The sequence below is a fragment of the Corvus brachyrhynchos genome, unplaced genomic scaffold (genome assembly GCF_000691975.1).
Source record: "Corvus brachyrhynchos isolate BGI_N302 unplaced genomic scaffold, ASM69197v1 scaffold14, whole genome shotgun sequence".
NCBI lineage: Eukaryota > Metazoa > Chordata > Aves > Passeriformes > Corvidae > Corvus > Corvus brachyrhynchos.
Window position 1 is genome coordinate 23,015,465 of NW_008239110.1, and position 23,699 is coordinate 23,039,163.

Here is a 23,699-nt window from a genome sequence, read left to right on the forward strand (position 1 = left end):
TCAGAGCACTGAGGAGCTAGAGAATAAAACGATTCTTGTCATTAACATTCTTCTGCTTGCCATGTTAACGATGACACCACTTAAGGTTAAATCAGACTTGGTAATAAGTTTACTTGATGTAGACTGAAGTGTTTCAGGCTCTTAAAGAAAGATGCTTGAGACATGCATAGAGTGCAAAGCCACAGGTATGTTTGAGTGCCTCTTCTGCACACAGCGTTCTCCAAGTGGGTCAGTGCAGGGGAGCTGAGCTCTGTCTGGTATGCAGGAACATTGCCAGGCTGGGAGGAAATCTTCATGCCTGGAAAACTGGGGTTAGAGGAATTGTGCCCTCAATAAGCAGAAAAAGTGCATCGCGTAAGGAGGAAAAGCAGGTTTTAGTTAAAACTGTCACACTAACTCTGTAAAACATCCTTTTTTTATCTCAAGTCACTTGATGAAGTAGGAACATGATGCACAGGAGTACACGGAGCAGGGTCTGTGTGTGAAGGCAGAGCCATGCAGTAGAGCCAGGCACTAAGCTTCTTCGGTGACTCAAAAAGCTACATTAGTTTCTCAACTTAGTGAGTGCTGAATTTAGCGACAGTCTTTAAAAAAGATCGGGCCATCATTTGTTTTTACCTCTGTATTTTTAATTTGACTGTAAAAGTGGAAGTGCACTGAAATACAGTGTCAGTGTGATGAGCAGTTTTTTTAAATGTGTACATGCTATTTTTCTTTGCTATTTTGATTAGCAATGCACAGCAAAAAAGCTTACAATATGTCTACTTTGATTAGTAATCAACATCACTGGGATGAAAAGTTACTGTTTTTCTCCCTGAGCTGTGGAGTGCATAGTTTTGTGTCTGTTTGTCTCTCAAGTGTTTCAGGAAGACCTGGTTTTCTTGGCCAAAAGTATTAGAAATTACGTTAACTCTGCCAAAACAGGTTAATTCTTAAAGAAGTCAATCACCATTTGAGGATACTGGTTTCAGACTATACTTGGATTTAAGACATACAGTAGCCAGTCTCAGCTTTAGGTTGATCTGATTAGTTGTGGCCTACACTAAATATACAGCAGGCCATCTGCAAGAAGAATCAGAGGACAAAAGAGTATGATTTACATATGATAAGCCATTCTGGGAGACAGCAAGACTGCAGAAGTAGAATGTGAAGTAGGTAATAATATCTGTACAATCAAAACCCAGAGTGAGGTCTCAAATAAATTTTGTATACTAGCAGCTGGTCATTGCACTCTTTTTGCTGATGTTAAATCTCATTATACTTGGAGATAAATCTTTATTTCATTTTTTAAACTAAATTGGGGATTCTCTTTCTGAAATTAGGGAGCAGAATTCACTTATTCTGAGAGAGTTTATACAGTTGCCAGCAGAGAGACTTCTCAATAGAAAAGTTTCCTGTGACTTCATTAGGCAGCCATCAAATTCCCTGCCTCTGGGCTCAGGGAGCACGATAAGCTACAGCAGTTACTGATGAAGAACTTGACAGAGTGACAGTCAATGTTGGTGTCACACGCTTGATGTAAAGTTACTGGGTATGATCTCTGTCCCTGGGAGAGCTTCCCATCGTGGCCTATAAACTGGGAGCTGCCTGTGGTCTTCCTGTTCAGCAGCACCATGGTTGTCAGGACACTCTACTTCCTCAGTACCTAACTTAACCTTTTTATAAAGCTTCTGTAACGATAAACAACCTCTGATCTAAGACCCTTTATGTCTTTTTAAATTAATATACAGGACACTGAGTTGAAATCTATATAATGTATATATTTATAGCTATCACTGGATAATTCCTACCATCCCAAAGGATCCCAAAAGAATAAACACTCATCAGGGAACAGCTGCAAATCAAGGAAGGGAAAAATCAGTCAAATCATAAATCATGGTAAAAATAAGACTGAGGCAAAGGCATTTTGGGACTGGGGACAACACACTCATTTTGTGTTTTTGAAAGAAACATTATGATTTATTTTGCATGTGTGCAACAGAAAAGACACATCACATATATTTTAGTTTTGTCCACAAAATATATATATAGTGGTCTTCAATATATTTACTTCATGAAAAGGAAGATCTGAGTTGATCCAAGGAACCTTTGAACAGCAGTATCTGGGGAGGGTAAATTTTTCAAACCTGAGATTTAGACCATTAAGCCTGCAGGCTTTGCACATTACACATTATAAAATGCTGTTCCTTCTTTGCTCTCCTCCGTGATTTTCCTAAGTGTGCATGTTACTAACAAAACTTAAGCAAATGTCGATTGTGCAAAGCAGACGGACTCCTCAGATTTTTCATGTTGCTGCTGAGATTAATTCTAGCAGCCCAAGCTACCTACTGAAATTCAGGATTTCCTTCGGGGGCAATTGGGAGGGCAGGGTAGGCGCTTTTGTACTGCAAGTCACTGTGACCCTGATTTTTCAAGCACCATAGTAAAAGCATCTTGTGTAAGGTATATTACAGTAACAAATTATGTGAAAAATGGGGGATGAGCAATGTGGTTTTTGTTTAGTCTGTGCATGAACGTCTCCACAGATGTCTTTCCTTCTTTGTCCTCAGTATAGCACTTAAAATTTGCATCAGAGAGCGTTATGCAAGGTTTGCATTAGGAAAGGTTGGGTATTTCTTCCCTGGCTACCATCTGGGTAATCTGTCTGATCCTTCCCCAGATTCTAATTTATCAATGATAGATTATATGAATTTCAAGGCTAGGCAGTAGCAGAGGGAGGTTTAGGGGTGGGAAAAATTTAAACATTATTGCATGCTATACATAGACTGGAGTTTTGTAATATCAGAGAGAGAAGCAGAGGAGATTCAGCCAGTTAACCTAATAGCACAGCTGGTAAAACACTAGGGGGTCTGGGTTAAAACCTTAGCTAGGTCATTAGTTTCCATCTTCCCCAAAGCTATTCACATTGTGAAGAGAAGCAGTCAGACAAATAAACAGTGAGGAGACTGTAAGATAGATATTAAAGCATAATAAGAAAATAATTTCAAAGAAAAAGAAAACCAGTCCAGCTGTTTTTCTTAAACAGAACATTGGTCTTTCTGTGGAAACGAGAAATACTGCAGTGATCTTTGCAGGAAGAACTAATTTTGCTATGGTGATGTTTTCCATTGCTGTTTCACATAAGCAAAGAAACATTCTTTGTTGAATGGATGTGAAGAAATGTGATGGTTGTACTGCAGATATTAGCAGATGCCATTGTGAAAATAAATTGTCCAGATACCAGAGGGAAATCATGTCACTGTTACTCTAGCCTAGAGAACTTCAGCATGGTTTTAGTGGTGCTCTGATGGACTTGGAGAAGATGACATGGTTTATGTGGGATTTTATGTGGGCTGAAAAAAGAGCTCAGTGTAGAAACTTGATTATGTTTTTTCACGGTTAATGGAGAAAAATTAGAAGAACCTCTAATTAGAAGAAGAGCAGTTCATTAGAAGAAGAACAGTTCTCAGAAGAACTGAGAGAGAGAATGTCTGAGGAAGGAAAGTCTGCCAAAAACTGTATCATGGGTTTGCAAACATTTGCTCTTTTTTCTCAAAGAACTTTCTCCTAAAAACATTTTGGGACTTTTTGTTAAAAATAGAATGTGATTGGAGAAGAAAGAAGAAATTTTAAATATTTTTTTTTTAGCTTTTATAAAATATTATATGTGAAGATATTGCATTGGTGTAGTGCAGGTGTTCTATTTATTTGATTTCTTATTTCTTTTACCTGCCTATTAACTGGACAGGAATATTGAGAATTAGTATTTGCAGTGTCTAAATGAGATGGACACTGCAGGCTCAGCCACTCATGCTCACCAACCCATCACCCTGTGGTGCATATTGCTAAGTCAGATGCTTCGTGTGTGTCAAACATAGGGCTAGCTGGGCATATGTTATTAAGGTTGCTTTCTGGAAAATGAAAGTAAGATGGGGTATCTCAAATGTAAAGAAATCTTGTGCCTGCTTGCTCTAGATACCAGGTTTTTTTATGCCACCCACATGATTTCACTTGATTTACTTGGTTTGTATTCTGATACATGGGTCAAACCTTCACCAGTTTCTTAATTGCTGTTATTTGTTTGGACCTGTATAACATTTTTGTCTGCTTAGGTTTTTTCCAGTACCTAAATCTCCCTCACTGTGTCCTTCTCAGTGTTTATTTTAAGTAGCACCTTAGGGATAGGTACCACGCCATTCTTTGCCTGTGACAGTAAGTAGTTTATGGCCAGGTAGAGCTGGCCTCCCATAAGCAATGGCACAATAGTATTTTCTTAGCTCCTGCTGTCTGTAAGCCACACATCTCCAGGTTTGACCACACCATTTGAAGATGTTCATTCAAGTACCATCAACAGTCTGCAGACAATCTGGTTGCATATTTAGGGTTCTGGTATCACCGGCTTATGTGAGAATAACCAACTCTTTCAATTACTAAAACAATTAATGTGTGTGTTGTGTTCTGTTGGATGTTTCCTTGTAGTGCTCTGAGGTGCTGACTGTGGACATGTTTAGCTGGGCAAAAACCCAGACATGGTTCATCAGTCCAAAGCCTTCCTGAGCTGTCCTTGCCATCTGAAATGGGTGGGCTAGGCAGTGTTTCAGTCTGACTGTGATGTTCCTCAGCATCCTGCCATGCTAACAGGGTGCCAAATCACAGAATAATGCTTTTCATTTGTTTAGTTTTACCCTGACACATCTATCTCAGTGTTGTTTGTCCACAGATGAGCTAGATGTGGGAGTCACTGCTTTAGATCCATTGCAGTTCTGTTGTATTCTCTGTTGAAAATCCTGAGAGAGTGGATAGAACCCAAACTGCTATCTGAGGAAGGAAGGTCTGCCAAAAACTTGTGTCATGGGTGTGCAAACATTTGCTCTTTTTTCTCAAGGGTACTGACCAGTGCCTTGCTTAAATACCAAGCATTGGAAATTTCTGTGATTCTCCCCGCACACAAGTTTTTCCTTTAGAGGTAGTGGAAAATATCTCTTCACGTACTTAATTTTTTTGAGCTGATTCATAAGTACAAGATTTTATGTTATTTTTCTCTAATTAGTTGATGAACACTGTATGCATCCAATCTGTTTTTACTTTCCTTATTCCATGATTTTCAGAGTAATAAGCCTGTCTAGCCCTTTCTTCAGCCTCTGCCCTTGAACAAGGGGAACTTCCTTATTCCTTATTTGGAAAGGTTCCTCAGTTGTTTTTGTCCCAAGTTGTGTCACTAAGCATGCCCCTCTAGAAAGAGCCATAGCCCTGTGTATTTTTTACTTAGGTAAGTTCATTTTTACAATATACTGTTGCACATGGTACCTTTCCTAATTTTTTATTTATCAGATGTGTAAGTTAATGGTGATCTGCTATCGCTGTAAACTCCAACGTTTTTGTGAGCTTAAAATGAGTAAGTGTTCCACATGTTTTCAGGTTTAATTCATTCATGAAAATCAATGCACTACTCCTGGCTAAATCAAAAGACCTCTCATTGACCATGGGTTAAGTGTGTGCCAGTGGACAGTTGCTGTCTGTCAACTGATATGCAATAACCTGTTCCTTTGTAGTCACTTCCTTTTTGTTTGAGCTTCTACTTTTCTGTAAGGTTTTTTCATATTCAAGCCAAGATTTTAAAATGTCAGAAGAATCCGTCTGAGATTTTACAGCAGCACCCAGCACGTTCAGTAGGTGTTTTTCATGGGTAGTGCTAAGGAGATAGTATTCAAGAAACAGATGGTTTTGTCTTGGTCAACGTACAAATGTAATTAAGACAACCTTAGTGCATAATTTCATGAAGCTTTAGTAATTTACTGTTGTGTATCTGTTTCGTGTATATATATGCCTGAGGGAAAGACAAGTTTCTAAATGTTTTTAAAAAGGCATCATAAGTGGTATTAGCTATATTATATATGTGGCTATGTATATAGTGTATTACCAGGTGTTAGTGCTGTTTAGGACAACAGAGGCTTCGTTTTTGTATTTTCCATCATCAAAGGAGCAGAAACTCTTTTATCGTAAGCATTGCTCAGTTTATATTTTTTCTCTATATTTTGCTAAAAAGAAAGAAGAAAAATAAAATGCTTCCTGACCATTTTTAAACCCTGTATGTATGTTCTATTTGAACATGCAAACATATTTTATTGTTGCTGTGGTGTGATAATTGTTAATAGTATGCTACTCTTCCACTGAGAACAAAAAAAATTGCCAAGATGATTCTGCATTGTTAAAATGTTTTTAATACAGTCATTCTTCATGTATGTAAATGTAGTATAACAGCTAACTAAACAAGGAGAATGCTTCTGACAGGGTCACTTTATTCAGCTACTTCTGAAATAGCTTAGTTTGCCAAAACCCACTCAAGTGTTTTTTCAATAAGTAATGTTTTGTTGTGATGGCATGTAAAGCATCACCTCTATCTCTTTTTATCACTAATATTAAGGGAAGGGAGTAGATTTGTTCACTGATGAGTATGTTGTCACTGCAGTTTTTAAAGGCTTAACTCATAGCTGTTTCCTAGCAGTTTAAAAGACAGAACAACTCACCTTGTTGTCACAGGGGTTGACGTGTCAGATGCAGTCTGGCCGTTGAATCACTCCACTGCCATTACTCCAGTGCACCTCTAATGTAATTCTACTTCCTTTCTTTACAGAAGAAAACTTTTATCTTAGATCTAATTTTGTGGAAGAAAATTTATTTGTTTTTGTATTGACTATAAAATGAAGTTGAACACTAGGGAAAATGTGCGTAAATAAGGAAAAATGAATGTATGCCAGCTGCTCCCTTTCATTTCTGATAAGACTTTTAGAATTGATGTTGTTTTTTCTTTATGATGCATGCATGTTAATGTATTGACCAGGAACCCTTTTCTCTCTAAGACATCTGAGCTGTCTGCAAATATTTGAAATACTTCAAACTCATGCACTGATCTCTGAATGTTGACTGGGCTCTCATGGAGGTTGATGAGGATAGACTCCTCTATGTTGTAATGGAATCCAGATCACAGTAAGAACTGTTCTTAGCTTCTCTACATCATATCTGTAGCTGAAAGGACTCCTCTGCTCGCTGGAAGGAAATTAGAGCATGTCTTGTTTTGACGCCATGCTTCCATGTACCGTACAGACAGTAACAGAACACAGTATAGCATAGATACTCTTCCTGAATTTCAGGATTCCTTTTCCTTAATTCTTTACCTGTCTTAATGCTTCATCTTCTTTCAAGGAAAGATAGCAAAGCCAGCCTTGATTTGAGAGGAATCTTACACCATCTGAGATGATGAAACCAATGCCTCACGTCAGAAGCAGTTTAGGAGTGTGTTCCTTTTTTGTTGTGTTAATCAACATCTTTATTAAACTAAGGCTAGACCATGAGTTTGAGTAGTATCACACAGTTATCTGTGCTCTTGAGTTACTGGCATGCCCTCAGCTTAGTTTTGGCCAATGCCCATTAGCACTCCCTGAGCCACAGCCCAGAGCATGGATAAGGCAGGACAAGGGACTGTGCACAAAAGTCATACAGATAAGATTACCAGGATTGAGTGGGAAGGTTTATCTGGATGGACACAAGTGGCCCCACTCTCCTCCTGGCATGTTTTATTTATGACTGTACACATAGCTGCCCAGTCCATTCCACAGCATCTGAAATGAATGAGAAGGAGGTTACTGAAGAAGAGGTCATTTGAGTAGAAACACTTATTTTACTTATTACTCTGGTGCCTTGAGAAGCCCTTTTGACAACCAGCAGAGCTGGTTAAAAATGATAATCTCCATGTTTTTCATTAGACATTAGTCCATGTTCTCCATTGGCTTCAACAACCAGCAGTCCTTCTGCATCACTACTGGAAATTACTGTACCAGTAGCTTTTCAGTGTATCACCCTTCCTTGTGGTGTTAAGAAAAGTACTGCTTGCAATAATAATGGGGCTGAAAAACCTTAATCACTAGCACAGTGTTTGGAAAGTTGCCTCATATAGATTTAAAGGTGAAGAGAAAACCCCCCCCCTCACTTTTGTACTAGACACAGGAGTAACTTCACTGTCTTTATAATAAAAATCTTAGTGTGACCAGTACAAATTTTTTCATTCAAATGGATCCCACAAGTGTGATACATATGGTGTATGTCTGTCAGGAACATGGGCATTTATTTCATACAGCCATACGATTGTATTAGGTTTCTAAATTACTTACCAACACTGTCAGCAGAAGACATAGGCTTTGTAATAAGAGTTGTACCGAGGGTAGAACTGTTTTAAAAATCAAAGGGTCTATTCCAAAATACAGCTAAATGGAGAAGGTCATGCAAGTTGTTCTTTGCAGAAGTGTGGAGTTTTCCAACCAGTACAGACCAGTTTCCAAGCTGCCATTTTGCACTCAGTTTTTTCTGTGCCGTGTGTCAATGTCTGCTCTACCTCCAGAGAAAGTGCCAGGCTCTGCCTTAACAGTTCAGGTGTGATCAAGTTCCTTGTCTTGGGGCTTGCACAAAGATCAGGAGAACTTGATGCATATTCTGCCAAATCTTGCAGTTGGAGTTCTAGCACAATAGAGGTTGAGCTGTTTGTTGCACGAAAGAGCTGGGCACAAGGGGTGCAGAGTCATCTCATCTCCTGGTTTTTCTCCTTATGACCTGCACTTCAGTGTTTTCAGTTACGAGTTTGATCACACATCTGATTATGGCTCAGAAAAAATTACCTCTTTTCATTAATCAGGCATTGAGTGTTTGGGGGAGGGGGGTGGTGATGTTTGCTGCTAACCAGTGGGAGGACACCCCGGTCCTGTGGGAGAGTCATCCTTTTGTCTCCTCTGCCTCCTCCTGGTCACCCATGTCTGTCTGTCCTCACAACTTGCCTTTGCCTCTCTCTCCCCTTTTCCCTTCTTTTTCTGATCCTCCCATCAGCAGCTTCTGGTTGTTCTACCTTTCTATTTTTCCCCCCCTCATGTAGGGAAGGGTGTAACTAGTGCTGCCAGGCAAGGTGTCTCTTGGCTTTCAAGTTCACACCTCCCCACACACATGCCACTAAAAGGAACGGGGCAGATTGGAAAGGGGCAACTTTGATACGTAAGGCTTCAGCTCTCTGTGGCCCCAGAGCGCGGGATCCTGGGCTGGCAGCTGGATGGGCCGGAATGCAGCAGTGCCAGGGCCCTGATCCCACTGGGCAGCCACATACCGGGGCTCCCTCCTCACTTGGCACGATGGCAGCACAGCCAGCACTGGCCTGTGGTACGCATGGGTTTTGCCCCGCAGGGAAATGGAAAGATGAAATTTAATATGCAAGCAGAACAGGAAAGAAAGCGGATTTCCTCCAGAAATAATAAAAAAAAATCCCTAAACTTTTCCAGCACATCCTCTTCAACATTAGAAGCAGCACTAAAACCATTCAAGGTATAAAACATTAGAAAACCAGCACCCCTACACGGACATTTCACAGGCAGGATTGCAGCATTTTTCCCAGTTCATGAAAACTTCAAAAACCCCACCACAAAACCCTCTTCTTCCTTCATTTAATAGGATAAGTTCTGTTCCTTTATGTGAAGCCTCTAAATTTTATACCGTTTCACTAGGCCTCTTGCTGTAGCTTTTGAACCTTAAATTAAATTGGGATTCATTAATACATTTGCAAAAAAGAAAAAGGAGAGAAAGCCACAGTAGAAGAAGGACCTAGAGCACAAATACATAACAAAACAACTGTTATTTCTGGCTGGTAAGACTAGTCTTCACACAGAGGTAAATTTTAGCTCTGGTGAGTTTGTTGGCAACAGAGGAGTATTTACAGTAGGTTTCTATATGCTGAAGTGAGGCATTTTGGTAGCAACATATAATTTTGGAAGACGTGATACTCTACCGTAAGTCATCAGGCAAATTCCCTAGTACTGCTAATTAGGTAATGCATATAATTGCCTTTAATTTTTTTTCCTAAAAGTTGTTTTAATTTTAAAATTAACACCCATTTGTAACTAAGCAGTACTGCCCTGTCTTTATTTTACAAGTAAAGGATTTCAAACCTTATGTGTAGGTTTTGGTGGTTGAGACGTCTTTGCTGACTTGGAGATGTGTTTGGTTTTGTTTGTATGAACAACAGCAGTTTTCTGGGTATTCTTAGTCTGAGATAACTAAAGAGGGTTGGTTTACTTTAATGCCAAAGATTTTTTAAAAACAAAGAACCGTTATCTGAATATTAATTTTTGCTTTGTCACTTTTCTCCCTTTAGGTTTCATGGCAGGCATACAGAGGAACCCCCAAATGTCACAGTATGGACCTCAACAAACTGGACCTTCCATGTCACCACACCCATCACCTGGAGGTCAAGTGCATCCTGGAATTGGTAGCTTTCAGCAGAGTAATTCAAGTGGTACTTATGGGCCTCAGATGAGCCAGTATGGACCACAAGGTAAAATGCTTCCTGGTAATAGATACAGTAATTTTTTTTTTCTATATATATGTGTATCATATATGTGGGTAGGCGTGTTAAAAACAACAGAAGCACACACACAACACTCTCCCTAAAAAAAAAAAAAAAAAGGCTAAACAAATAAAGCTGTTATCCAAGGTGGAGCTGCACCTTGTGGAAGAAGCTGTTTCTGTTATTAGCACCTTTCTCTGTGTAAAAATAGTGACCTAAATTAGGCAAGGAAATGATGAATCTGTGGCATTGCCAGGTCTATTGTTTAGGAGCCCAAGCATGTCATCTCTGTGATGAGGCTGCATTTGAGCGAGCATGGAATAAGGGTCACAACACCAATCCCAAAATAAGTCTTTTTTTCTTGGATGAAATCCCAAGGCCAACCTGAAATTGCGTGGTGACTTCGAGGGTAAAGTCTTCTAACAAGCATAATAATACAGTGGCTACTGTGGAAATAGAATATTGAGCTCTAATGCATATGGTTTGTGAATCTTAACTAACCCTTTAGACTGAGAGAGACAGTTCTTTTTATTTTGCTTGTTTGACAAAATTGGTGGGGGAGTAAAACAAAAATAGAATACACAATTTCTGCCCCTGGACAACCTTGAACTTGTCTATTGTTTTGCCTTTAATGGATAACCTTTATAAAGTATGCATCTGTTTAGGGGTTTAATGAAGTTGAAGTCAAGCCACAGAATATATAAGGGTCAGTATTTTCTTTAGAGGTACATAAAGAAGCTTTTCTATTTCAGCACTTCCTACTATTGCTTTCTTACTTAAAAGCCTCAAAAAGGACTTGAGCCAGCAATGGGAATTTCTGTAGGGCTCAATGACTAGCCTATGCTAGTAAGGATGGTTATTTTAGTCTCCAGAGTTTCTGAGAACTAGTTCTGATGTTTGTTTGCAAAGAGCATTGCTGCCCTATGCAATGTTCCTTTCTGTTTCATCCCTGGGTAGCGTTTGGTTTAGTGTTCTGAGCACAGGGCTACAAGCCAAGATTTCCCAGTTTCTAATTCTGGCTCTGCCTTTTACATCATCTTTCAACTTAGGCAAGTAGATTCATTTCTCTGCTTTGCCTTCCTTAACTATAAAATGGGGCTAGTAATGCCTTATAGCCATGTGCGAAGATTAATTACCTGACTCCAGTTGACTGGTGCTTTCCTTTTATTTGGAAAGCATTTTGTGGCCATAAAATGCTGTCCAAGTGCTTATTTTTATCTGCACAGTGAGCAACTAGCTTAACTGGTAAAAAATCCAGTGGATTTATGATGTGCTATCCTGACTTCCAGCTGTACTGCTGCTGCTGAGATTCCGAACCATGGGAATAGTGGGTGTCAAGTGCAGTAAAACATTAGCCATCCACACTGATTGAATGGAAAGGTTTTTGTACTAAATCAATGCATTTAAGTAACACGCCAAATACTACTTTCTTTTTTTGCTTGAGTTCAGCAGTTCTTTTCCTCCCTCTGTAGATGAAAGTGCCTATGTAATGATTTTATGGGTCATGGTCAGGAAGAAACTGCTATTAAAAAGTGAACTTGAGGGACAGGAAGAAAATGAGCATCATTGTCATTAACAGGCCGCTTCAGAAGGGTTTGGTGAATAGTGTGATGGATGAAAACCATGTTCTTCTGCCAGTGTTTGGAAGGTACCAGTGGTTCTGTGCACTGATCATCATAAAATTAGGGCCTTGCAGACTGTCAGCTCTATAGGTAACAATTAGACCAGAAGAATACTACATTTTAACTAGGCTAATCTAACCATTAATAAAATCCAGGTATGACGATAGTGATATATTCCAAGTTATGTGTTTACCTGGATGTAAGGTTTTAATAGCGTTTTTTCATTTTAAATAAAAGTAATCTGTAATTGCAACTCTTAACATACCCTATTACAAAGCATAATCATATGCCAGCAATGATGAATATATAATAATGTTATCCCATATGCCTTTTCCTGCCAAAATAGGAAATATACTAAAAATTACCTGGGTTGAAACCAAGTTCTTAATTTATTAAACTAAAGTAATTCTCACAGATCTGATTTGTTTTCCATGTTTTGTTCACATAGGCCTTCTTCCAGAATATTGTTAAGCTTAGGCTGGATTTGACAGGACTACTTGTATTTTCATATATGCATCAAAGCAGTCTGGACACTAAGCTTTTGATCCAGCTTTGAATACTGGATTTCACTATGTGCTGTCCTGAAAACCATTGCTTAAGGCTAGTGTCCTGTGTGCAGTGGAATTGCTCACCATTGTAAAGACTACACCATTAAGTTTGGATTGGAAGTATTAGCCCCCAGTTCATAAGAGCAGAATGATCCATTTCATGCCTATGGTTGATTTATTTGATTTTTGTGTGTTTGCATGACACTTAGATCTATAATAAGAGCAGAATGTATTTTCCCAGGAAGCAGCTCTGTACTGGGTCCTAGTCCAATTCTCTGAAACCATTTCCTACAAAAATAATAAATGGCTTTGGCTCCACACTTCTGTGTGTGTCTGGGATACAACACAGGAGCATGCAGTACAGAACATTAATTTTAATTTTTTATTAAATCCCAGCATTTTCCTGTCCCCAAGAATAAATTAAAAAAAAAAAAGAAAGAAAAGCAGAGCAAGGATGGAAGTTGTTACTGAAAGAATCTCTTTGGTTTGTATTTGGACAACATCTAGCTTGGGGGCTAATGAAGCCCTGGTCTATGACCCGAGCATCAGACTGCTGTCACAGCAAAATGTCCATTAAATGCACTCTGGAGAGCAGTCGGATGCCGTAGTCAGTTGGATCTTTTAAGACCGGGGCAGGGAAAAGCTTCCTGTGGATCAGTAAAATGTCTCAGAAATACATCCTGTCTTCCTAACTTTTCCTACTCAATTCAGCAGTAAAGCTGTTCTGTGGGGATATAACAAAGAGGGAAATCACTACTGAATATGTTTCCCCAGAGCTTCACTATAAGTTAAACCCCCTTTTGCTCGTGATAAAGTAGTATGAATTGAGTATTTGTGCCTTGTAACCTTTAATGTTGGACTCATTTCACAAAAGCACTTTGCTGTCTAGCTCCCACTGATTTTAATCCTCGATTTTAATTAAAATTGGTAGCATCTTAAGGATGAGATGCCCTGAGTATCTTGAGAGTCTGGACCTCTGAATCCAGACCCATGTATGCGAGAGCCTGTGGAGCTAAGACTTAAATATCAGCTGTGTCTTACTGAAGTCCCCTGGGTAAAATAGTTTAGAGGAATTCAGAACAACACATCTAAATTGTCTGTGGAAGAAAAGCTTGATGGTTAAGTGCACATGTAAAAAATTCTAGAACTATCCTAAGATGCTATTTTTAATACGATGCATCTGATCTAAGTCTCTAAAGCAGAGAGCAAAGCTAACAGGTAGTTCTCAAATTTCCCTCTTTTCTGTTTGCCTAGAAATGGCAAGATCTCAGAGCACTTTGTTCAGCAAACCTGAACAAAGTGGACCAGGGTTTCAGCAGTAAGTATGAACATCTGTCTTTGGCAGGTTGTTAGTCAGCTTTTTTATACTTTATCTTCATTACACTTTTTTTTTTCCTCCTGATTCCTGTTACAGCATTGTTTTTTCTCATGCATTAGAGATGTAGTCTCTCTGGGTACAATTCTAGTCTGCCAAGGGGGAGTTGGAATCAAAAATCCCTCAGATATGGAGGGGAGGAGTTGTTCAGTAGTATTGTGCAGCCGCTGTTGCCAGGCTTGTACCCACTTGAAAAGTGTGGGCTCTTGAACTTGGCTGCCTGACACGTCCAGCTGATGTGGGCTGGCCTAGCATCTGCTGCATTCATTGTGTTTAATGCTGCATCCATCTGTTTTCTGTCAAAGCCACTGCCAACAAATTACTAATCTATTAGAGAAACATGGAAATAAGATTGCACTCCTCATTCCTGGCAATTCCTCTTGTATTTTGTTTGGCTTTTATTTTGCCTTTTTTTTTATGGTCTGGGAAAGGTATAAGAATAGCTAGTACTTGAGGTATTGAGGAAATGCTTAGGGGAAAAAAAAATATGGAAAAAACCATTGAAACTTGTTTTCCTTACTAAAAAGATACAACTTCCCGGTGCTCTTGGATGTGTATCCCTGGAGATGAACGATTAGAAGCTATTTTAACTGAGCCACATATTTTTATGGAGAAGATTCCACGTTTTTTTCTGTGTTGTGCATATGCTGGAAAAGCCAAAGCACAAAAGATTACGTTTTTTGTCCCAATTCAAAATAGCATCAAAACAGCAGTAATGTTTTAGCATTGGTGTTTGCTCCTCCACGCGTGCTGCTGAATGTGCTTCGTAGACCCTAAATGACAAAACAAATTGGCTTTATGTAAATTGGACTGACAGTAGCTCCCAGTGATCATGGATATCAGGTCTGCTAGTCTAGGGAGGGAATTTGCTTCACTTTGGGAAGTAGTGTTACTAATAGCATGTACATAAGATGTGCTAACTGCTGTGCATAATCTTTGAGTGCACATATACACTATCTTGCTGTATTACATTTTTCTTGCACAAAGCAGCTGGAAACCCAGAGCAACATCCAAGTTGTGTGCTGTTGCCTGTAACACATAGCAGAGCAGTGTGAAACTAGTCAGCCCTTCAGTTTGTAGTCACATATGCTGATCAGATGCGTGGCTTGAGCAGGTCTCAGCAACCAAAACTCCGGCTGGGGGCAATGGCTCACTGAACAGAGAACAGTCAGCTGCCAGCAGCCAAGCCTAGAGGAGGAGGAGAAGTGACAGGGCAGTCTTAAGCCAGCATAAAGCTGAATCTGGAGGATTTTAAAACAGGAGAGAATGGTTGCTTCATTTCCATGGGAAGTGTAGGTCTCACACGTTCTCGCCGAGGAGATCTTGTAGTAGAGTGAGTCAGTTACAGGGTGGAGAGGAGAAGATTAGTGAAAGCACAGCAGCAGGAGCATATGAGTTAATTATGTATGCATTCAAATGATGGATGAATATGTTTATTTTAAATACAAACGGGGGTTGGATGCCACCAACTCCTCTGCCTGGTAGCTGAGGCCTGAGGAGAGGCATGGCTGATCTCCACATTCAGAGCAAGAGTCCAAGGGCTTCTGCCTTCGAATAAGCGTGGGAATATCTGAGAGTAATCAGGAAACTCTGCTGTGTGGCATCCCACAGGGAGGGAATGGGTCATGTTTCCACTAATCTGGATGAGATGGAAATGAAGACAAGTCAAAACTGATGACTGAAGTAGTGCAATGTGATACGTTTCCTAAAATAGTATTCTATCATATCTTTAGCTTGCTTTTTTTTTTTTCCCCTCTTTCTCATGCTGCTTGGGTTTGTTTCTGTAACACTGCATGCTGTATACTTGCTTTTTCTTGAGATTTCAACGTGACAGGAAAATCAGCACTCAAATGAGTTAAGCTGCTGCAAGCAGAGCACTTTACTCCAGTGACAACATAGATTGGGTTCAGCCATCCTTCGTAAGGCACCTGCTTACGTTAGCATCTTTGTACTATTGCTGCTTACTTGTGTAAGACTAGTTTTCTCAGAGGAGGTGTACTGTAAGCTACCACCCCTTCTTCTGGCATAGCCAAACTGAACTTACTAGGAAAGCAGGGGTGGGGCAGGAGGCGGCAGGAATATTTCTCAGACCCCAGCAGTTATCCTCACCAGTCTACTCCAAATCATCTCTGACTCAAATGGGCAGAACAGTTAGGAGCAAGAAGCCTGTTGCTGAAACTGCAGAAAGACAAAGGAATGAGAACATGAAATTACAAAAATAAGAGTCTTCCTTGATCTTATGTAATGGGCTTTTTACGTGCCACATCTCTCTTTACTGCATAAGACAGTCGTGTACTGTGTGCTGTGCTGATAACCCTCTGGAGGCTGTGCTTTTCTTTATTTCATGATGCCTCATAACATATATTAGACAGAAAATGTTTGAGGGTACATGAAAATCAGGTTCATAGGATCATTCAGGTTGGAAGAGTGCTCAAGAGCTGTTCTTAACTGACCTTGTACTCATATCAGGGTCAGATAAAGGATCAGACCAGGTTACTCTTGGCTTTATCCAACTGGATTTTGGATGCAGGGAGTCTACAAAACCTCCTTGGGCAATTTGTTCTGCTGCTTCTCTGTCCTCATATGTAAAAACGTCCTGACTTTGAGGCCAGCGTAGGTCACTTCAGTTCACATGTGTAAGTTCTGCAGCTGCTAACTTCCTAAATAGAAGTATGTGCTCAAAAGTTTTAATGTTTTTCTTTGTGCTTTTTATCATTTTGTTCAGGAAACTACTCCAGACCACCGACATACAGCGGTGTGCCCAACACAAGTTACAGTGGCCCAGGACCTGGCATGGGTATAAATGCCAACAGTCAGATGCATGGACAAGGGCCAAGCCAGCCTTGTGGTACCATGCCCCTGGGACGGATGCCATCAGCTGGGATGCAGAGCAGACCATTTCCTGGAAACATGAGCAGTATGACCCCCAATTCTCCTGGCATGTCTCAGCAGGGAGGCCCTGGGATGGGCCCACCCATGCCAACTGTGAACCGTAAGGCACAGGAGGCGGCTGCTGCAGTGATGCAGGCTGCTGCAAACTCCGCTCAGAGCAGGTATGCGCTCAGGTGAAAGAAATTTAAATAAGTAGGAATGTTTTCCTTGTAATTTCTGAAGTAACAGCACTGTAGAGGTGTGTGAATGTGCATTTATAGATGTTCTAGCTGTGCCCTTATCTCTGGGAGGAGATGGTGTGTCCGAAGAATACTTATTCTTAATCATCTCCTTTTCTTAAGGAGAAAGCATGCTGTTGCCTGTTTGAATTATCCTCTCAAAAAGCAGTTGTGACAATGGAGATGATGGCCACTTCTAGTTTGGTTCTTGGCACTATAGGCTTTAGGAAAACCCACAGGATTGCAGTGACATTTGACAAGCCCTCTGCAACTTTAAACTGATCAGCTGATTATACTTTTTTTATCTCCAGTAAAGAGAGAGCTAATATGTCCTCAGCAGCTTGCCCCTGCCAGGGAGTAAGGAAGCCTATGAAGCTGCCCATCAACTCTTGCATCTACTGCCCACATTTTGAGCAGCAGTGCTGATGGCAGTTCTCTTCTGCGGGATGTTCTTGTTCCTGAGCAGGCCTGCAGAGGGGAGAGGAGGGCAGGCTGAGGGGAACAGCTGGAGGGGAGAGGCAGAAGGGGACATAAAACCAATCTGTAGTAATCTGGAGTTGATTCCTGCCATTGTGCATCCATAACAGAGAACCTGCAAACAGAACTGCAGAGTTTGGAGCCATCGTATGTCTTCTTGTCTCCCCTTTGGCCAGCATAGCTACATGTTGCCATTTGTATATGGGTTTTGGTAAAAGGCAGTTTTCTGTTCATGTCATTCTTACGGTGCCTGAATATTTGGAGTTAAACCTTTTTTTTTTTAGTGAAGTATTTCAGATTAAGTAACATCCACATTTCCCTGGACTCAAATAATTCCTGGCATATTTATTACCTTTTTCTGTTGCAACAAGGTCCATAATGTTTGAGAATTACAGAAATCTAGTTGCACTCTTCTGGTGAACATGTTTTTATGTGTGTGTGTTGCTCACTGCACTTACACATATGCGTACACAGATGCCCATACATTCATCCAGGTATTTATCAGTCAAGACCAGTGTTTGTGGACACTAGAGTTGCTCTTATTCCAAGATGCAATGTTAAACAAGAAATAGGAAGCTAATGTGTCCCTGTATTTGTTGCTTTCTTGTTTTGAGAACTTGAAAGGCAGGTGGCTACTAATGATAAGCAGCAGCAAACTTCTAAAACAATAACAGTAAATTTAGTGTGCTTCATGTTCTTCCTTAGTAAAATAGAAACAGGTTCCCTTAAAATAGACCATACTCCAGCAGATATCTGTGAACCAGCAGTCCCTTTCTTCTGTTGCTTGTTTTAACAGACCTGTCTAGTAGGATTTATGGAAGTCTGCTTCTGTCTGTCTGGTTTAGGCTATAAGCTGATAGGTCAGGCACAAAGGAATAAATAGGCCATCACTGCAGCTGCAGGAACAGGATTTCTTTATAATCACAGAATGAAAGGAAAAGCTCACATTTGTTGGTCTTGACAGCAAGAAAAGACTTTGTATTAAGTGGAAAGCATTTGGTTGTGATTCAACGTATACATTGGGCATAGTGTGTGGTGTTTGATCAAAAACTCGGTTAAATGATTACCATTTCTATCTCACACCTTCCTCCCAAGTCAGTTTCGTAGAACTGCTTTTTCTTTCTAGCTCTGACTGGACAAAACTGCAGCATTTCGGAGCCTTCCTATCACATACTGCCCATTCCAGTGATCCAGCACCTATGGAAGAGCAGTCACTGAATTTCTGTCACAAATACTGACAAAAGGGTTGTTTATAAACTGCAAATTGGGAGGAACTTGTCACACTGCTCTCATGCCAGGAGATTGCAAGCACACTGTTTTCCTCTTTGGTCTCAAGTCAACTGTAGGGGAGAAAGCATAATGGCTTTTGGCTATTCCTGCAAGTCCTCCAGACTCGCATATGGAAGGAATGACTTGACATGTACTTGACAGTGACTCGGATTTGTGATACAGATCAAATCCAGAGAGGCTGTTCTTTCATTCTGCTTTAGGCCACCACACATTAGGTCACCCACTTATCCCATCCAGTCTGGGGCTGTTTTCTTCACAGCACCCAAACTATGGCAACACTCAGGCTCCTCAGTGCACCAGCCTGACCAGTACAGGTAGGTAGCAGTGTAAACTGGACTTGCTGTGGGACCTTAGCATTCTTTAAAAATGTTTATGATCATGCCATTTGGCTGCTGAAGGAGTATAAAAATCACATGAAATAAACAGAAATACTTGCATTGTAGAGGGGATTTTAGTTTTTTGTTTTCTTTTTACTAACATCACTGTGACAGTACAACGAAAATCTGCATGTCGCTCACTCACACACCTGCATGGCTTTTGGCACAGCTCCATTTCCTTGTGACTAAAAGGGAAATGAAGAACCTCATCATGGCTGATGAGATGTCTCCTTCCCCTGACCCAGGCACCATCTTTCTCTCTTCATTGTTGGTGTTCTTGTCTGCAGCGGTGCTGCCAAATTTTCTGGACTTGGTGGTATTGTCACTGCTGCCTAGGCAGAGAACTGCAACCCCCAAAGTATGATCTCTTTCTGAGAGATGATGTACTGCAGGAGTGATTACAGCATTTCCTAATGGGATTTTCAAGGAAGTTGTAGTACCCTGTAGTTGAGTGTGCATGTATTTGAAAAACTAGTCTCTAGAAGATTTTTAGGAGCACTAAGTATCCTTTGCAAAACATTTGCCTGAAGCGCAGGTACTGTTTTCTCACCAGAGTCCTTCACACTGTTTTCTGTAACCATATCATAAATTACAGAACTGGGAGAAAGTATCTGTGTTGGCTCCCAGCCTGTTGCTTCCTCGCAAACAGGTCCATCTTCATTTGAGATTTAACCTTTAAGGACTTCCCTGCCATCATGTTAATTCAGTTGTTGCCTCTGTAGGAAATCTGTAATACCCAAATTATTGCTGCTGTCACAGCAATTAACAAGTTTTAATTACCAGTTTTCTGTAGCTGCTAGTTTGGTTTTTTCCTTAATAACATTGCTCATATATGTGCACAGAAAAAGCGGAAAGAAAACCAAAAAGTTAGAACACAAGTCTACTGGTTATCCTGTTCAAAAAACAAAACTTAGTGAAATGGGAGAGCACTCCCACCATACTACTTTGCCTGACTGGAAAGACATCCACTACTGTATGCCAACAAGCATGAGCAGTGCCCAGCCTTTTTCTTTGAATGTGTTGAGTTTTTAAGATTCGGCTGTGGACCTCAAAAACTGTTGGATTTTTATTACTATAAAACACCGTCCTCTGTGCAGAATTCAGATCAAAATTAAAAGGTTGTGTCATAGTCATGGTTACACAGCAGTATTTCTGTACAAGTTGGTCGTGATCCACTTCAAGGTCAACTTGTTGACTCAGTAGCCAAGTATCAATAGGGGAGAGAAATTTATCTTCAGCTGTTAATCCACAGACAGGATCTGTCCTTCACCAGCTCAGGAGTCTCATTTAGACTTAGAACACTGGTTTGCCTCTGCCTTGCCAAGCCACACTAAGCAGCTGTATAAAATGAATTTAAATGGCATGCATCTGAAAAAAATCTCTTCCACTGGGGCCTAAAATTGATGTTCATTAACCAGGGCAGGATGATCAAGATCTGAGTGTCAGCCAGTTATACCTAGGTATCATCCTCAGAGCAGACCACCACCCTTTTCATTAGAAAAGATAAAAATCACATAAATGAAAGTGGTGGCTGTGGAAGATACTAGGTTTACACCATTTGAATTAGCCTTTGACCTCATCTTGAGATCTGCTTTATGTTAAGCTTAGATTAATTTCTGCAGTTACATAATACCTTCCCTGTAACCTAAAATCTTACAATGTGCTAGTCTGTCCTCTGCATGCAGGCCAGTGTTTCCCAAATGATAACTAGCATGTCAGGCTAGAGAAAAGAAAGGTGTTTTTAAGACCTCTTCATTGAACCTCTTCATTGTTTCACACTGCCATGGGTGTTCAAGCTTGCTCTGAGTGAAAGTTCACAGCAGGCAATGTTAAATAACTCTCTAGTATCCTGTGTAGTAATTCCCTTCATTTTCAGGAGGAGAGTGTGAAGGAACTACAAAACAGTGTTTTCCTTTTTATATTTGTCTTGTCCTGGTCTCAGCATAAGCATCGACTGGTGAGGACTCTATGTTAAAGACCTAATATATCCATGTAAGAAAAGACTCTTCATAACTTAGGTTGACATTGACTGAAACCCCAAGGGCTGGTTCTGCTGCTGGAGACTGGAACCCAGAGGAGACCTTCAAGGACCAGGTGGCTCCAAAAGATCAAGTCTTTTATCACACTGTGGCTCTTCTTAGAACCATACATGTATCTATTATAGTGATAGATAAATACTCCTGTGTGCACAAAACTGCAACACAGTAAGCCTTCAGTAAAAACAAACAGTTTTAAGCATATGAGATTGTGTTTTCCCTGTTTATGTGAAAGGCAGCAAATTTAGCCAATATCTTCTAGTACCAGCCAATTTTGATCTCCTCAGTTCGTAGATGCCCAGCTTGAATCTTTGCAGGAGTATGTGTGCACTGTCTCTGAGCTTTTGCTTCCTACAGCAAGTTCCTAGTTTAAAACTGATTATCAGGTTGGCACCTGAAGTCAAAAGACATCTTTAGAGCTAGATGCTTTTCACCATCACTTTCAGCATCTCTCATTCTAGCGTCATTCTGAGCATGTCTTCTTAGTAGTTGAAAGTGTGACTGTAGTATATGGAAAGGTAAAAACATAGTTGTAAAACAGCTGGCTTGCATGCTGTTAGAATTGTGGCCTTAGAAGATGTAATTCAGTGCTAGGTGGCTGTAAAATGTGCATCCAACTGGATGTTAAAATGAGCCTTTTGCTGGTGCATCTACAGTTATCAATACCTGAACTAATTACAACAAAATGAGTTTTGATGTGCCTACATGAGGAGCAATCCTATCTTTGAAGGCACCCCTTTGACCTCAATGTACCTTAATATGATTCTCAGGATTGCATGTTGCAATTTTGTAAATTAAAGCAATTTTTTTTTATAGATTGAGTGAATTTAGAATTCAGTGCCATTGATTTTAGAGGTGACAATTCAGACAGTAGTTTATTAAACTGAGGAATTGGAAACCAGCTTTGCTATTTGCAGCCTCTGGTCACTTTAAATCCTGGCCATTGGGTTGCTAAATTGTGGTGGATATTTACATTATCTCCCGCTGATCCCCATGCGTGAGAAGTGGTGTTCAGTCTCTAAAATAATGTATGATGTGGCATTGCTTTGATATACTTTTAGGCATTCTAGAATGTGGTTCTGGTTCTAAATTACTTAGCAACTGGTTAGATACCACAGCCTCATTGTAGTGTGGTGAGAAGAATTTAGTAAGTTTTTAATCAGTCATAATACTGATCTAGAAAAGCTGCACTGATATTAGAGAATTTCTGTTGTACAGAGAAACACAATTAGCATAAATTAGTTTAAAAAGTGCATTCTAGATGTCTTCTTCTTAGTCTGTGCATGTGTATACATGCACATGCACACTTGCACACACACAGTCACACTAACCTTCCATCAGCTATTTCTCTCCTGCTATGTATGTATAATTCATAATCCGTGTTGCTGGTGCCAGCAAAGCACTTTTTCTGTATTATTTTCTCCAACAGCAGGGTAATGCAGCACTGCTGATGGACTAGAAGGTACCGGTGAGGAAATACAGTAATGGACATGGTGCATTAAAATGTCAAAAGGCAAAAGAAGGAGGCGGAAATGGGGAATAAATTTTTTAAAAAGAATAATAATATAAATAAAACCCAGGACTGTTTTAGTTGTTTTACATCCTAGTGCCTGTCAGTTTTGTGCAGTATTTTCCAGTCTGGCCCTTTTGATCTTCAGACTTGGGTTTAAAATTCTAATTGTGATTTTGAAAGCTGCAGTTTCGTAGCAGGAAGTCTTGAAGTGCTCCAGTAAAACTTACCGTCTTTAATCCTTGGAGAGAGTATATGTTTTCCATTGTTTTCCCTTTTCCCCTTAAGCTTGGAGGTGCTGTTCTTCTCTGCTGGGAAGTTCGGTGGAGTGCAGGAAGGTTAAGTACTCATTCAAGTTTCTTTGCTTATTCAAACCAGGCTACTTCCAGATGAAAGGCTGCCAACTGTGAAATCCCCAAAGTAAACTAGGCTAAGATAGGACTGGTAGCCATAATTGGAGCCAGGGCCTGCGTTATCTGTTGCCTTTGAAATAAGCCCCTGGCAAGAAAGGCTCTTTCTGCCTGGTCTTTTATTTAACATTCAGTCACACGGAAGGAGTTGCTCCTGTTCAAATTCAGGCCATTCACAGTTCTCCAGGCTCAAGCTGTCTGGTCATTTCCACTCTGCTCCTTAGAGATCCTGATGGGTCACCCTGAAATGAGCCCCACTTGTAGTTTCAGCAGGGTGAAGTGGTTTTGCTTCTTGGCCTAAATGGCTGTATTGTCTCTGCAAACCCCAAATACTCCTGTGCTGGCTCCACCTGAGGCTGGAGGAGATTCAGTAATAGCTGGAATATCTTCTCCCCAAGCTCAGCTTCCATGTGATTTGAGGGGTTAAAAGTCCAAATACTAATGCTTACTGTAACTGTAATTTCTAAGGAAGCTATTAACCAGTATTGACATATTTCTCTTCTAAAGGATCCGTGCTTCTTTCCTCTTCATGAGAAATAGTCATTTGTATCAAGCTGATTTTTTTATTATTTCTTTTTCTCTTTCCC

General features: G+C 40.2%; 1 protein-coding gene across 11 annotated transcripts in view; it reads left to right on the forward strand.

Moving 5' to 3' along the window:
• Window positions 1–23,699, forward strand: part of ARID1B (AT-rich interaction domain 1B) — a 296,599-nt gene that overhangs the window by 220,299 nt on the left and 52,601 nt on the right. For all 11 annotated transcript variants that reach the window (XM_017739507.1, XM_017739513.1, XM_017739516.1 and 8 more), the window contains 2 exons: window positions 10,166–10,345; window positions 16,628–16,955. In XM_017739507.1, coding sequence (XP_017594996.1) covers window positions 10,166–10,345; window positions 16,628–16,955 — 508 coding nt within the window. The remainder of the gene's footprint in view (window positions 1–10,165; window positions 10,346–16,627; window positions 16,956–23,699) is intronic.